Raw genomic sequence first — 15788 nt, 5'->3', positions numbered from 1 at the left:
CTTTGACAAGACACAGTGGAGTTAGAGGGCAGTGAGGGCATGAATGTCATGCTGGCAGGCAGAGCAGAGATTGAGATTGTGGCACTCGGGTACTTGTGTTCATTTAACAGTTGCTTGCCTGTGCAGGATAACTTGTGGAAGATGGCACGGCACACCTACTTTGAGTGCTGCATGCTGTGTTACACTATTGACAGGACGCTGGCTTGTAAAGGAGAGGCAGGTAGGATATTAATTCAGGAGAAAATGTACAGTGGGACATTCAGGCTGGATCCTTGGCTGTTGTTGCTCAGAGTGGGGACCCATCAGCTGTGCTGCTGACACCAGCTGGCGATGGAGACCTGCAGCTCTTGGAGGTCTTTGGCTGCTGCTTTTCTACATAATGGCCCATATAGCAACGTGAGACTTTTGTATTCAGAAATTATTTTTAAGGAGATTGAAAAGGATGTGGGATGTCAGGGCCAAACAACTAATTTCATACAGCTTTTAAATTTTTACTGCTTATATGTAGAGCTGAAGCAAATGGCATTTGAAATGCTTCATGCTTTACTCAGTTACACACTTACCTTTCCCTTTCCCCTTCCTGAGAGAGAAGCAGCTGAACAGGATCTGCATGCTGACAGGAAAAGAAATACAGCATTTGTAGGTCCAGTGAATCTGAGGGAGATAACGATTTTGAATTTGTTTCTAAATAAGATAAACTCAATGAATGAAACAGATCTTTAAAGTTTACATTGAAATGAACTATGTATTCATTGATACAAAATGAAGGATATGGTATGTAGGTAAGGAGAAACAGGGATTTAATTCCTTAATTGGTGTCTATATCTAGAACCCTGTCTCTGAAAGTAGATTGATGCCAAGTCAAGCAAGCAAAAAGAAGAAGTCAAATTCAGACTTTAAGTGAACACTTAAACTAGTGGCAGAAGAGGGTGAAGTAAGGAGAACAAACAAATGCCCATAATGTTGAAAAGGTTTTATCTTGCTGATTGCCCTGTTTTTGGTCATGGTCAGGGATGCTTAGAGAGAATATAATAAAAAAGAAGGGACAAGACAGGATACTTTAATCAGCTCCTCCAATTAATAGTTTAAGGTCTTCCCCTGTAAGTGCTGCAAGTAAAATACCATTTATAAGAAATGCTAGAATACCTTGCTCTCATTTGATTTGTGTAATCCCTTTTTGAACCTGCATATATTTCAACATCCACAAAACTCTGTGGCAATAAATGCCAGAATTTAATTAAATGTTTTGTGGAAAAGTACTTGACTTTATTGTTTTTCAATCTGTAGACCAAATAGCCTCTAACTTTTTTAGTCTTAAGAAAAGTTAATACCAATCCTCTAATCACCTTTCCTATCCCATATTGGTGTTTAGGGAATACTATTGTTCCTCTCTCTTCACTCTCAGGAGTGTGGTCCCTACTAACTGATCTTTTCTCAAGTGGGTTTTTTTTTTTTTTCTCCTAGTTCTTTTTAAAGTCTTGCTAAAAGGACACAGCTCAGATCATGGCCATTTTGGATGGAATTTGTGCATATCCTTCAGTTTTACACTACAGAGCTCTACACTACAGAGCCTCAATAATGTAAGGGCAGAAATGTGCTTCTCATCCCATAGATGTTACATTTCAGTCCTCTGGCTAGTGAAGGAAATGCAGCTTGTGCCGTGCAGAGGTGACACTCCTAGTTTATGTCTCATGAGCTCTGCCAAAAAGTTGATCCACGTGGGGGACACCACCTGCAATTTCAGTCGTGCTGCACACTGGCAGTGGGGGCGTGGTGCAGATGGATGGCTACGAGGGCTTCAGTAGTCCAGTGGCCATGAACTGCCTCTGGAAGGTGTTTTCCACAAGTGGACAATGTGTTTGAAGGTGTATTCCCGAAGTGGCTACTCCCTCCTGAATGGGCAACAGCTGCACAGACAGGTCATTCACAGGGGTTTATGTGGGGTGTTGCATCCCCTGCACTTACACCCATAATCCTGCTTTTCTGTGTAAGAATCTTGATTCATTTGATCCTGTCAATATACATATGTATTCCATTCCCACCCCCTCTCTGTGTCTAGCTGAAAGCAGAAGTAATTTCAGGGTGCCTGATATTACAAGAACATTTGCAGGATAATGTTCACATCACTGCTGTTGATACTTACATGCTGGTTTTTTCACTGTATACTTTAACTCCGGACTTGGCGGGGGAGGCATATTCATGCAAGGGGGATTGAGAGAGCCCTTTTAATTTAAATATGTAGAGACTGGGGGAGAAAAATCCTCCAAGGGAACTGGTCGTATCTTCCACTGGTCGTCTCTTCCCCTTGGATTCTGTTATCAGTGTATTTCTTAACACACAAGGATATTTTCTTTTTTGGGGGGGGCTAAAAGAGGAAGTGTGATGAGTAGATCCTAATCAGATACAATATGAGAAACCTCAATTAGATGCATTTTCTGTGTAATAAAACCAATAAAAAACCCCACTTAAAGACGCCAGCACCATTATCATGAACAATGAGTCAATTTCTCCTGCAGTATTTTAAGTGTGTAGCTGTGACTTCAGAATAATTTTCTTCACCAACAAGCATATATCCAGGGCTGTTTGGGATTACTTTGATTATCATACTGTAAGATCAATTCTAAATGTAGGCACTGAAGCCTGAATAATTTATTTTCTAGCCCATTAGAACAATTTGGAGGATCTAATTCCATAGGCAGTTTATTTGCCAAGAGAGCAAGTGCACGCCTCTGTGCATCTCCTGGGGAAGAAGAGACAGATAATCTCTGCTTTTAGAATAAGACACCTGCTGTACTGCTTGACTCTGCTCTATAAATTTGTGAGAAATTTGTCTTGAACAGAATATTTTGCTACTTCCACAGCCAATTGCAAAGTCCAGGGCTTGAAAAGAACCCACTGCTTCTGTCTTTTCCTCACAGTTTTGCAGCTCAGGCACAGATGCACCAAATAGCCCATTCAAGATTTACACTGAGGTCTTTCCTGGAGCAAACACCTGACTCAAATATCCTATGTCTTAGGGCTGGGACAGTATTCCTTCTGGTGTCTCACTGTTTTCACCTTAGAATAAGAGACTTTGCAAAAAAATGAGCAACATTTATTAGGAAAAAAAAAGAGAGAATTGCATTTTGTTTTAGGTTTTGTCATGAGCTGCCTTGTTTGCAAGAGAGTGGATTATCCTGAAAAATTAGGCAAATAATGTGTTAAACATTTCACAGGGGAGTTTTAAAAAGTACTATTTTCAGTAGCCTGGCATCTTTGAAGGGGAACTTCTTTTTTTTTTAATTTATAGTCAACTCTGCACTCACCAAATTGAGTTAATACAGACTCTCATTTGGCTGCCAGTAGATCAGCTGTAGTCTTCTCTCTAATTTTTTTATCTTACTGGTTTCTCTTTTAATTGTGACAGTATCACTGTTTGTGCAGAAGCCCCCAAATTGTCAAAACCAGCCCTGTTAATGGTTTTGGTTTTGTTTAGTTTAGCATATCAGCAAGCCCAGAAAACTGTCAAAACTTTTCATTTCCTCACTATGCTTCTGACACTCTTTGACACAAAAAAAGGGCTGGGGGTAAGGAGAGAAAAAGTGGAAGAGAGGGAACATCATAAATAACCATTTAAAATTATCTATGCCTTAGATACCAAGAGGAGGAAGTAAAAACAGACATGCAGCATAGAACCAACTACAATGGCTTTCTCTTGGCTCTGATCCAGAATAAGTAAATATGATGCATCTAATGCCAGGGTCTCAGACTGGGAATTACATTGCAATTCAGTTCAGAATGGAAGGCAGAGAGGATGAGGAGCAAGCTTTTTGAATGTTCTGGAATAGAAAACATTTGGCTGTTGTTGGAAAGGCTCCTGTGGCTGTCTTGGTGGGTGCTGGTTCTTTATTTAAGCAGTTCCCTAAACAGATCCTTGATTGTTAAAAGGCCCCTGGATGCAGACTTGCAGGTGTGCTTCGCTCCCTGGGCAAGAGGGGCCTTTAAAGTGCAGTTTAGTCTATAGCTAAGGACAGCCTCTGTTTCCTGGGTGTGCCTGGTGTGACAGCTTAGTAAATTTATTTGGGACCATGAGTAGATATTCTCATGTGGGAAAAGGAACAGAGCTGAACAAAGGTGGAGCAGTCTTCAGTAATATGCGCTGACATTATGAAATCCAGTTTGAGCTGGGTGGTTTAATGTTCAAAGGATGCCTTTTTGCCTTTCAAGTTTAGTCAGTCAACCCAAGGAAGAGCTGTGCATTATCTCTTTAAAAATAGGAATGTAATGAGCTGCTGGAGAGCAGAGTATCTCTGAATCAAGGGCAGTGTAGTGAGATACTGCTGCTGAACAGGATCCCTGATCTAAATGGCTACAGCCCCAGTTGTGGCATTTTGCATGAACTGTGTCCTGGTTTTCTGATGTTTCATGCCACTGGTGAATTTCCAGTTTTTGCAAACAAGAATTACTTTGGAGTCAGAAGATGCTGAGTTCAAACATCCAGGCAACAATGTCTCAAGCATTAAGCATTGTGCATCAATAAGAATTTAGTGGATGATGGAGGAGCAGGCAAGCGGGTCTTGCCTTTACAGCATCCTCAGTGAGACCCACCCCCTGCAATACAAGTGATGGTACCACTCAAAGCAGCATAGCAGCAGGGGGAGCATGAAAGGTGATGAAATAAGCTGCCTCTTTTTGGTGCTGTTGAGTTGCTTCAGAACAAAGAACTGAAGAGCTAAATGTATTGCAAGGTCATGGTTCTGCTGCTCTTGGGCATCCACCTTCATTAGGCTTAATTGGGCTGTTTGAGCAGCCTCCTCATGCCTGCAGCTCTGAGGCTGATCTTGAGGCAAACATCCACCAAGCTGAAGAGGCAGAAGTGCACTTCTCCTTTTCAGCCCATTCCTCAGCCGGTTTAGTGCTATTCCTGTCTGTATTTCAGCACTCTAACCAGTTTGGTTTTACCTTAGATGTTTGTGACATCTCCTTCAATGCTGTTCTGTTCTGACCATCAGTGTTTTATTTCCTCTTTAGGGATTTTGTTGCTATATGATTCCTTTTTATTTTTTTTTTTTTTTCCTGTGGGCCGTGACGATAGCTTTTCTTTATATCCCCTCCCTTAGCCTAAATGATTTTCTGTGGGTTACCTTCTCTAGGTATTCTTCCCCCTCCACTCCCTTGGTTGTTCTTCAATAACTTTGGACAATGTTCATGATCATACTCTGTAAGTGGGAATAGAGGGGAGGTCAGGGCATGGGTTGTCCCTCCATGGCACTTGTAAGAGGATACTTGTGAAAGGTTGAATACAGTGATGTGGGGATGCCTGGAATTTGCAAAGACTCCTAAATGAGGACATTTGAGCCCCTGTGTCTTGGAGTTTGCTTTCTCTCGGTGGAGACACACAGGGTGGTACAGCTGAGGTACACTGATGTGAGGTTTAGTTAGGTTCCTTAGCTCTGAACAAAACAGTGGTTTGCAGCTGGGGTGAGGAATGCTGCCTTAAAACACAGCTGCCTTTATTGCCTGTTATTTGGGGAGGAATTCAGCGGCATTAAGAGACAACCTTAGTAATTAGTATAAGAAATTGCTTTGGCTTTTGTGTTTCTCCTCTGTGTTTCATTTCTGAGGTTTAGCTCTGCCCGAGGATTAACTCTGTCTTTTTCCTTCCCTGGTTCATGAGCTGCATTATGTTCATCCACTTTATGCAGGTACTTAGTGGATATGCTCGTGCATATGTCTGGCTTACTACTCTATGAACACAATTTCATTCCAAGCCTTTAATTGATTTGGATAATAAAGTGCAATTATAAACTCAATAAAAATTGGTTATTTTAAAGGGAGAGCAGGAAAGAAAGAAACCTAAGTGATGCTGTGCTGTGTGACTAGATAATGATGCAAAATCCTCTTTGCCTTACATTCTAAATGCTCTCTTGCTTCCAGGAGAGGCTTGACCTTAGACAGGAGCTAACTAAGAAGTATGAGGTGTTCTACCAGGGGGATGCTCTGGCAAGATTTGCTTATGGCATGGGTCAGGGATGAGAGACAGTGTATTGGGATGGGAAGAATGGGGAATTGAAAATGTTTCAGCCATTCTGGGCAGTTCTCTAAAGTACCTAAATGGCACAGGGATTTATTTTCAATCCCTGACCCTTTGGGAATTTATCCTTTACTCAGTGTCTGCTTTTTCACTAGAGGGCAAAAGACCTGGTATCTGAGATTGTGTCTTGGATTTAGGAAATCTGTGAGTTTTTGAGTGTTGCATCTTACTGATGACTTTTCTATTTTTTTTTCTCCTTTGTTTTTCGTACTGAAAATGTCATAAGGAGAAATAATTTCTTACTAGGTGTGACTGCTCGTTTGCTCCACTGCCATTTTGATATGGTTTCATATCTTGGGTTGCTTGGATACAATAACTGAATTCCTTTGTTTCTCTTTGTTTTCCCAGTTGGGAGGCTGTGGAATCCTTGGTGTAGGCATCTGGCTGGCTGTTACCCAAGGGAACTTTGCCACCCTCTCCTCTTCTTTCCCATCCCTGTCAGCTGCCAACCTGCTGATCGTCACAGGGACGTTTGTCATGATCATTGGCTTCGTGGGCTGCATAGGTGCCATCAAAGAAAACAAGTGCCTCCTGCTGAGTGTGAGTATTGAGCTGCTGCAGTGTTTGCTGTCTTGTGATGCTGGTGCTATTGCAATGCATGCTGCAGTGACCTGTATCTCAATAGAAGTTGCCCACTTGACCCAGATGAGACGCGAGTCCTGTGTGAAACAGGCGTTGATAATCGCTCTGAGGAGCTGCAGGTCATTCCTGACCATGGAGGGTGAGACCTGCAGGGAGGGAATTGTTAGTGGTGGTGTAGGTTTCCTTCAGAGAAAGAGGAAGGGTTTTGTAAAGACATCTTTTGTGGTGTATCTTTAAATTATTTTTCACTCAGTTTTGATAGCAATCCACTCCAAATGTTTGCCCTAGTGGCACTGGTTATCTGAAATCCAGGGCAGGGACATCAATGCAGGCAGGAAACAGGTTGATTCTAAAGCAGTTGATTCTGGTTTAAATGAAAATTAAGACTGTCAGGTTTGACAATGCTGTTTTTTCCAACCATTCATTCTCCAAAAGGTGAGATTTCAGGAAGCAAAGGTGCCAGCACAAGGAGACTGCTGTGAAATCAAAGATTAATAAGGTGCCAGCTGTCCATGATTTCACAGAATCTTGAGCCACCTCCCTGGTGTATTTTATGAAAATGCAGTTTGATGCCACTCAAAGGTGAAATTTAGGAGCAGTGAATACCTTCTGTAGTTGGTGTTAGTGTATATTTTGCATCGTGTTCAGCTGAGGACCAGGAAGTGAGGTGATCTTGCTGCTCAAGACTAGAACTTCACCATGGGGTTTGGCAAACCTCAGAGTGAAGAGGAGCTGTGGTTCAGCTGGTCATCTGGTGGTGCCTCTGTAAAAGGCTGCTCCTTACTGTGCTTCACGTAATAATCTTTTTCTCTGGGAGCTGCAGAATGAGTTAAGGCACACAAGCCCCCAAATCTCTTAAGTGACTGAGATTCCAAGCCTCAACAGAGGACTTTTTCCAGGCCCTTGTCTTAATCAGTTGTTTCTGCTGATTTTTAGGCAGTCAGAACTAGTCAGTCTAGGCTAGTAAAGGCTATGTATGTGGCTTGAAACTAAAATGAACAATATAAATGGAAATTAAGGCAGTTATGTGAGTGAAAATCTAAACTGGCAAGGCTGAAGTTTGAATCTGAAGCTGAAAGTCCTTGACATTTTTAACAGTCCTATAAATACACACTTTGTGGAGGAAGTGTGTGCCCAGACAGATGTAATGGATTACAGCTTTAATGCCAATACAGCAGGAGCCCACAGGGTGCAAAGTCTAATGGTATAGCTTATATGAGCAAAATTAATCACCTACTTTGTTCTTTCCTGAAGGCCTAGCCCAGGTGTGACAGCAGTGAGCAGTGCCTGTATGTGTGTCAGGATCTGGCAGTCAATCCTCAGTACTGGAGGAGTTTAAGGATTTTTCTCTCTTATGGTTTTTTGTCCTTCATCTATCCTTTTGGTAAGGGCAGAGACTCCCTTGATCAGCCATCATTGCCCAGCTAGGGTGAATGCACTCAGCCACCCCCAGCTGGGCATCCATGGGAGATGGAAATGCTTGCAGGTACTGCTCCTTCTGACACTGCAGAGCACTCAGAATCAGTGTTCCTCAGTGTCTGACATAAGGACTCTACTTGATGGATCAAGTTAAGTAATGCAAAGGAATCCAAATTCATTTAGAAGCTCTCTGCACAGGAGAATGGAGAAGCTTGATCTGATTAGGTACCTGCATTTCACTCTGTCTTCATGTCCTTACCTTTCTGTACTGTAGCTATTCAGTGTGGCCTCTATTTTATTCAATTTTCTTCAAAACTGAGTTGTGTTAGAGCTGATTATAGCTACTTTAATTCTGATTAAGCCCAACTGTAGAGGGTCGAAATACAGTTTCATTAGTCCACATTGAATTCAGTTTTTATTTGGTTTAGAGTGACTTTCTATATTTCATTGCATTGGTACTTTCTCACTGTCAGTAAATACCAGGGAGATTTTTGAGCTCTTCTGAGTTAACTTTGTTGTGCCTATGTCTTTAGAAGAGAAATGGATGGTGGTAGCAGCTCTTGTTTCTGTGGGCAAAGCCTTACCATGCAGGTTTGTCCTTAGTCTTCCTTTCCCCACATTGCTGGTTTGACTTGACCTGTGCTTGAAAGTGTTTTCAAGTTTAGGGCTGAGACATTTAGTTTTGGCCAGCTCCCATTTTTCTAGGTAACACAAACAGCAAAAAAAAATTCTTGAATGAAAGAAATTGCTGAATATCAAACCAGGGCTGCTCTTAGGGTGTGTGGTTGCTACATTCTTTCTTCCATTTCTTATTCCACAAGTGTTTCCAACACGGTGTTCTGGCACAATGAAAACTACGTCTTCCTAGAATATCTCTGGGTTTTTAAACAGCCCTGAAAATGCCCTGTCTGCTTTTTAAAGAGGATTGTTTTGTTGCAGCTGGCTTGCAATAGGATTTACCATCTAAATTGTAAAGGGAAAGCTCCTAAGTGTTCCCAGCCTTGTGTGTCTGTGGCACACATGGTGCTTAACAATTGCTTATGGATCAAGTCCTTACACTCCTTTCAACATCTCCCTGGCTGCCACTTAACATCTGGCCTTGGTCCTGGTGGTAGCTAAGGTTGCTTTTGGAACTGAATTTTTATCTCCAGAGGGCATTGCCACAGATGTGACAGCCACTCACAAAGTAGCTTGTGTGTGATGCAGCTGCCATCTTCCTGTGAAGCATTTTCTTTAGCAGCTTCTTGTAACATTTTATTCCATTTGGAAATAGGAGCTTTGGAAGTAGAAATGGAGCAACTGAAGTCTGTTTGCACAGGTGTTTAAAAAGGGAAGATGGAGGCTGTTTGGTTGTGTTGCACTAGTCCCTAGATAATACATTTGGGTGATTTGCCTTCACCTCCTGATATTTGTCGAGCCCCAGCATTAAAATCCCAGAATGGTTTGAGTTGTAAAGAACCTTAAAGATCATCCAATTCCAACTCCCCTGACATTAGCAGGGACACCTTTCACTAGACCAGGTTTACTTAAAGCACTAAACAAACTTAGGGAACTGAGATGCACAGGAGTTAGACAAGGTCTGCAGGCAGTTGTAACAGATTTGTGGTGGGCTTAAAAGCATGGAATAGTTATAATGGAAATGCAAAGAAAAGGAAAGCAAGAAGTAGAAGCTAGAATGTTACATGCACTGTGTGTTTCAGCAGTCTGTATACTATAGTCTGATGAAGGGAGCTTGGAATGAACAAAAAAAAAAAAAGATCAAGTGGGATAAACCAAGCTGGGGGAATAGTTAGGGATTTTATCATGGTGGGTTGGCAGATACTTATGTTATATCCTACATATGTGAGATCAGACATCGCTCCATTGAGCAAAACATTGCTGTGTATCTCTGAGTGAGTAACAGTTTTCACTGACCTGCCCTTTTCCTTGGCTCCATACAGCATGACAGAAAGTTTGGGGTGTTAAGTATGACCACAGACAGTAGTAAAGATGATGTGAATTCTCTGCCTGTACTGTATTCCTGTTGCAACCCACTCTGAAAATCACATCCTTAAGATCTCCTTGAAGACACTTGTGGCATTTTAAGCCCACAAACAACATGGTCATGCTGGGTTTAACCAAGAGCAATTTGGGCCTCAGGTGGCTCATATCTCCCACAGTGCACCTCATCCTCATGTGGGGTGTTGGGAGTCTGATCTGCAAGGACTGGAAAGACAAATTTCCCATACAACAGGAATGCTTGCTCTGCTTCCTAAAAGCAGAGGGAAGAGGAAAGCCTGTGGCAGTTTCTAGCTGAGGGCACGTGCTGCTGTTATTGAGGTGGGCAGTTTGGAGGAAGACATTTGCCATGCAGGAGGCATGGAGCACTGTGGGGACCCTAAAATGAACTGAGGGGAAGCAGGAAGAGCTCAGCCCATCTGCACTGGAGAAGCAGAAGTTTATGTGGTGGTAGACACAGGATATTTGTGGAAGGTCTTGCCTTAAGAATAATGCTCCTGTTTGATGATGTGACAAGGGATGAGATTTCCCACAGTTTGATTGAGTGAATGAAAAGTGAGCAGTATCAGAGAGACATTTCAGCCTATTTACATTTCATACACTAAGATGCAGAGCAGATGAGACTCTGATCATGTATCTTTGTGTTCTGCACATATGACATTTGTATTGCTTTGTCAGAGCACACCTGTAAGCTCTTTGGTATTAGGCTGTTGTGGTGTTAGGTGTGAGTGTTAGTAATTACTTACCTCTGGCATTTGCCAATGACCTTTGAAAGAAGTGAGAGCAGACCAAGTAGTTTGAGAAGTAGAGGACAGGTGGGAAAAGGAGATCAAAAGCAGAAGTAAAGTTCAGTTTGTAAATGAGATTTTAGTACAGCTGTGTGCATTAGTCAGGAGGAGTCACATTAAGTCCCTGAATTGAGAGTTTAGATAGCTAGTCTAAAGCTTCAAGATTTATGGCTTGAAAGAAATTACCTGGTCTCAACTGCAGATATTCTTTACTCAGTAGCAATGTATAGTCAGGAAAATGTAAAGTCAGTGCTTCCTTAGTTTCTTAAGAAACAGGCCCATTCTTATTTCTCTGCATTCAGAGGAATAGAATAATATGAAAATCTAAGAATGTAAAAAAAAAAAAATAAAAGGAAACATCAACCATTCTATGCATTCTGCAGAAATACATAGATTGTGAATTTTACAGCTGTCATTCTAAGATGTCAGTGAACAAAAAAATGGGTATTTGCGCTGATTCTTATTTGCTCCAGCTACAATGTGAATGAAGATAAACTTTTCCATTATTCAATTTCTCTAGGGAAATCAAAGCAACAGGTATTCTTGAGATAAGTATGCAAACTGGTATATATAATCTTACATCTGAATATAGATGCAAATTGTTGAATGAAGTAGGCAAACAGTGCTTTCCTGCTTCAGTAAGACTTGTTTAACATTTTTGTGAGCATTGTTGCTCAAGACTGTATGACTGAGGTCCCTCTGCTACAAGCTCAGCTGTAGAGTTAGAAAATGGCAGCTTTGTTCTGATGGATTGTGTCAGTGGCCTGAACCAGTGACAGAGATAATAAGCCAGGAGTGTGATGTGAGAAGGTTAATTTATGGACTTCCATTGATATTTTTTGCAGGTATTTTGTCCTGCATTGCTGGATCATGTAGGTATACTGCAAATCATTATGGGTTATCTTGATACGAAATTAGGAATCCATCTTTGCTTGCTTTCCTTTTGGAATAGCCATACAGTTCTGATGTGCATCAGAGCTGTTAGTCATATCCATCATCTTTGTGAATTTTAACAAAATGTTTGGCCTGTGTGCTCTTAACCCCACTGCACTGTGTGTGCTTTCCTGATGAGGGCAGGTCCTTGCAAGAGCTGAGGCACCACTTTGCTCTGCCACTCGGACTCAGTCAGTTGTGCTGGCTTGATCATGGTTCTGACTTCAGGCAGCTGCTGTGGGTACACCTGAACAGACCATTTCTCTATGCTAAAGAGATTTATGTCTGATTAAGTACTTCAGTGCTCAAATGTTGACCCAGCTGATCCTTAAGGGTCTGTGTAAACATTATCTTTTAGGTTAATTGCTTAAGATCATATTTGAGGAGCTAAATTGCCTGAATTCTCTGCCTTTTGGACATGTTTAGCAGGCATCTATATTTGTATGCTTGCCCTGAAAAAGGTCATTAATTATTCCATGGATAGTCCAGGTTATAAGTCTCAGTGCCAGATGTTAAATCACAATGGATTATATAATTTATTATACCTGTATTACAGTATCCCCTGCAGGCAGCCTATGAGGATGTTCATTCTGTATAAAACTCCTGGTAAGCAGAGGTAGCTGACCAGTAGAGCTTACTGTCTAATTAGGTAAGACAAATGGAAAATATTATTATTCTTGTTAGACTAGGGAGCTGCAGCAAAGTGAAACTAAGTGCCTTGCCTAGGCTGCGCTGGGAGATTGTGAGAGAGCCATGAAGCAAACCCAAATTATCTAAATCTCAACTCAGTGCCTTCATCATCTTTCTGTGATTACATCAGAGTATATCTAGCCATCCTGTGTGCTTCAGTGACCTTTAAAAAGCATTTAGTCCATGTTTCCATAATAGCAATGACAATTCTGATTTCTTTTATCATATGTATTGTGTCCAAGTGAAAAAAAAATATCCCAAAGCAAAATTATTTCTCAATTTTTTGTTTTGTTGAAAATGGTAATTGGCAGCCTTAGTTGTTTTCCATGGGCAACACTGTAGGCTGTCCCAGCTGAGCTGATCAGCCTAATTGCAGCACTGCCTTCTATTAAATGTGAAACAGAACATTTAGAGAAGCTGCTGGAAAGGATCTTTGAACATGGTCTGGTGCGTATGTTTTTGCAAATAGGGACTTACTTGTGGTCCAGGAGATCATAGGAATACTGCTAAAAACCAGTATGGAGCCCTGTGTGAAGGAAAGATTTAAATCCCTATTTGGTTGTTACAGCACACATATAGAGATACATTTCCAGACACTTGAAACTTAAATAATAACCAGCGTCCTAAGAGGAAATAAGATCATAGGTAGTTCTTTATTTCACCGTTGGATTTGGTGGCCCTTTTTTTTCTCTCCAATGGTTTGGTTCCAAGAACACATTCTTCTGCTCTGGTTAGGATGCAGCATGACCAATACCAGATACCATGTAGGTATCTAGTCAAAAGAGGCAGAGGATGAAGGGTTCCTTCTCTATACATTACCTACACAAGAGTAAATTAGAAAGGGGAAAGGGCTTGAAACAGACAAAATGCTGATTCCTCTGTGATTATCTGAAGCCAGCTGCCTTCTTATAAAGCACCAAGGTTGGGTATGTTCCATCACATCAAGCATTAACAAAATTGTGTTAATTAACAAGATTAACAAAATGGCTTAGATACACCCACTTCCCCTTATTCTGATATATCCTAATTTGTGGATAACCCTGATTTTTATTGTAGAAAAGCTGAAACAATGGTTAATGAGAAGTGGAAGGAAAATAATCATTAACAGATATGTGTTCAGTTTAATTGAAATGATAACTTTGTGTTAATAAGCAAGTAGATCGTCACAGCTGCTGGAATGAATAAAATCAGAATTAAAACTTGATATTAGGTCAGGACCAGCTGTGGAATACACTGATGCTATATACATATCTGTGTGACTATCCAGGTATCAAAAGATTCTCATTTATGGAATAGTCCAAGGGGAAAATGAGTGCCCATGATGTTTTGTCTGTGCTGTTGAGAGTTTTCTGAACTCCAGCAAGCTCATCTGTAAATGAAACAGCCATAAAGAAAAGAAGGAAGGAGTTAATGAGTAGGAAGAAAAGCAAACTAAAATACACTACTGATTTCAGTAGTATCACTGGATCCAGAGAGCTGACAGTTGAAACTTCATTGGTGACAGGGAATTTATTTCAGAGCAACTAAATGTGAAAGAAACAGTCTGTAAATTACTTCATCTCAGTAATTTAATGCTCAAGATCAAGCAATGGATTCTCATTCCAGTTTAGCACGTGAGCTGGTATTTTAGCAATCAAACTAGCAAAATCAGGGAAATGCTGGCTGCAGCCACAGCAGCAAGCAAGTGATGCAGATGCCATACATACAGCCTGAGAACATTATACGTGATGTATATCACTTCTCTATGTAGTGCTGTGTTGCATGTGCAATTGCAACTTGCTGCCTGCTTGGACTGGAAGTACTGAGCACCAATCTCCCCTAGTTTGGTTGTCTCTATTATGAAGAATCTGCTCCTCCTTGTCTTTCTTCTTCTGCTTGGCTGGTACTGAAATTTGTGAGGGGATGGAACCTGAGTCCTCCCCTTCCTCCCTTCTTTTCTTCAGCTCTGGGAGCACTTAAACAATGGATCTGGGAACTGAGGAGAGAAAGATTAAAGTTTTCTCTCTTGGTTTTAGACTTGATCCTAGGGTCAATGTGTAGGAAGGGTTTACCTTATAGGGTATATTTAATTTTCTGGTACAGACTGATGCAATGCCATTAATGCTTCATGTGCTTTGAGTTACAGAATCACACAGTATTGAGTTGGAAGGGACCCATAAGAATCACTGAGTCCTACTACCTGCTCCTTGCAGGATTGCCTGGCTAAACTAAACCATACAAGTAAGAGTGTCATCCAGAAACTCTGACTGGCTTGGAGATCCACTTCCCTGAGGAGATTCTTCCCTGTTAGGTCAGGGAAGAACACTTTCCTAATGTCCCCATTTCTTTTTGTGGTGCCAAGACACTGCTTTATGGCCATCATAGAGTGTGGCAGCACCAGACTCTGCAGGAGTTAGGGGAGTATTAATTTAGATCAACAGAAGGTTTAATCTGTTTGTCTAAATGGCTATCAGTGTGTGAGTTCCTAACTCCTTGTTGATTAAAGTCTACTAGCAATATCAGCTTCTCTGACAGTCTGTGCAGGCTCAAGTTCTCCTGTCACCTACCAAGTGTCCCTTCTCCCATCTTTTATCCCGGCATTCAACCAACTCTCATGTGCCAGAGGTTCTTTAAAAGAAGCCTGGCTCTGAGCCATTTCCAGATCCAGACCTAGGATCACCTGCAAGAGCTGAAAGACAACAGAATTGCTCCCATTTTGAAAGTAAATTACAGGTAACTTGTGTGTTCCTTGCCAGCCCAGACATTGATATCATTTTTGAGCATAACATTTGCTATTTTTTTTTTCTCCCTAATAATAACATTATCTCCTTGGATAGAAGGCAGTAGACTTAGTAAAGCAGCATGTGTGCTTTTATTCCCAGTAATTTTTTTTGTTATTTTTTAGCCACCTTAGTAATGGAACCTAAAATGAAGAACAACATTGACTTTCTCTGTAAGGAGTAGAATTATCTGAACCTCAGAAAATGTAACTCACGAGGTAAAGAAATGGAGGCTAGTTTGTGTAAATCACTGATGCCACACAAGGTACAGAGTTGATCTGATGTTATAGGTATTTCAGACCCTCAGTATTACCAGCTAAAAGGCAGAATTAGATAGGCCACACTGCCTGCTTCTTTATTTTTAAGCTACTGCAAGACTGACATACGTGCATCTGATGCATCTTCTTCTCTGTAGCACATTTGAGAACCCCAAAAGGGGAGTAAAACCAGCAGTAGAATTAAAAAGCAGACAAAATGCTCTACCTTGTCCTTTATTTTCTCCTTGCCCATCTTCTTCTCACCATCTCCTTCACTTACACATACATC

At 41.2% G+C, this 15788-nt stretch overlaps 1 protein-coding gene across 8 annotated transcripts in view; it reads left to right on the top strand.

Annotated features, from left to right (window-relative positions):
- Positions 1-15788, top strand: part of TSPAN4 (tetraspanin 4) — a 417482-nt gene that overhangs the window by 339252 nt on the left and 62442 nt on the right. For all 8 annotated transcript variants that reach the window (XM_030275480.4, XM_072929804.1, XM_072929806.1 and 5 more), the window contains one exon: positions 6422-6613. In XM_030275480.4, the coding sequence (XP_030131340.1) occupies positions 6422-6613 (192 nt within the window). The remainder of the gene's footprint in view (positions 1-6421; positions 6614-15788) is intronic.

Source organism: Taeniopygia guttata, chromosome 5 (assembly GCF_048771995.1).
Source record: "Taeniopygia guttata chromosome 5, bTaeGut7.mat, whole genome shotgun sequence".
In the NCBI taxonomy this organism is placed as follows: Eukaryota; Metazoa; Chordata; class Aves; order Passeriformes; family Estrildidae; genus Taeniopygia; species Taeniopygia guttata.
Note: the sequence above shows the minus strand (reverse complement) of the source record. Positions and strands in the feature narration are given on the sequence as shown.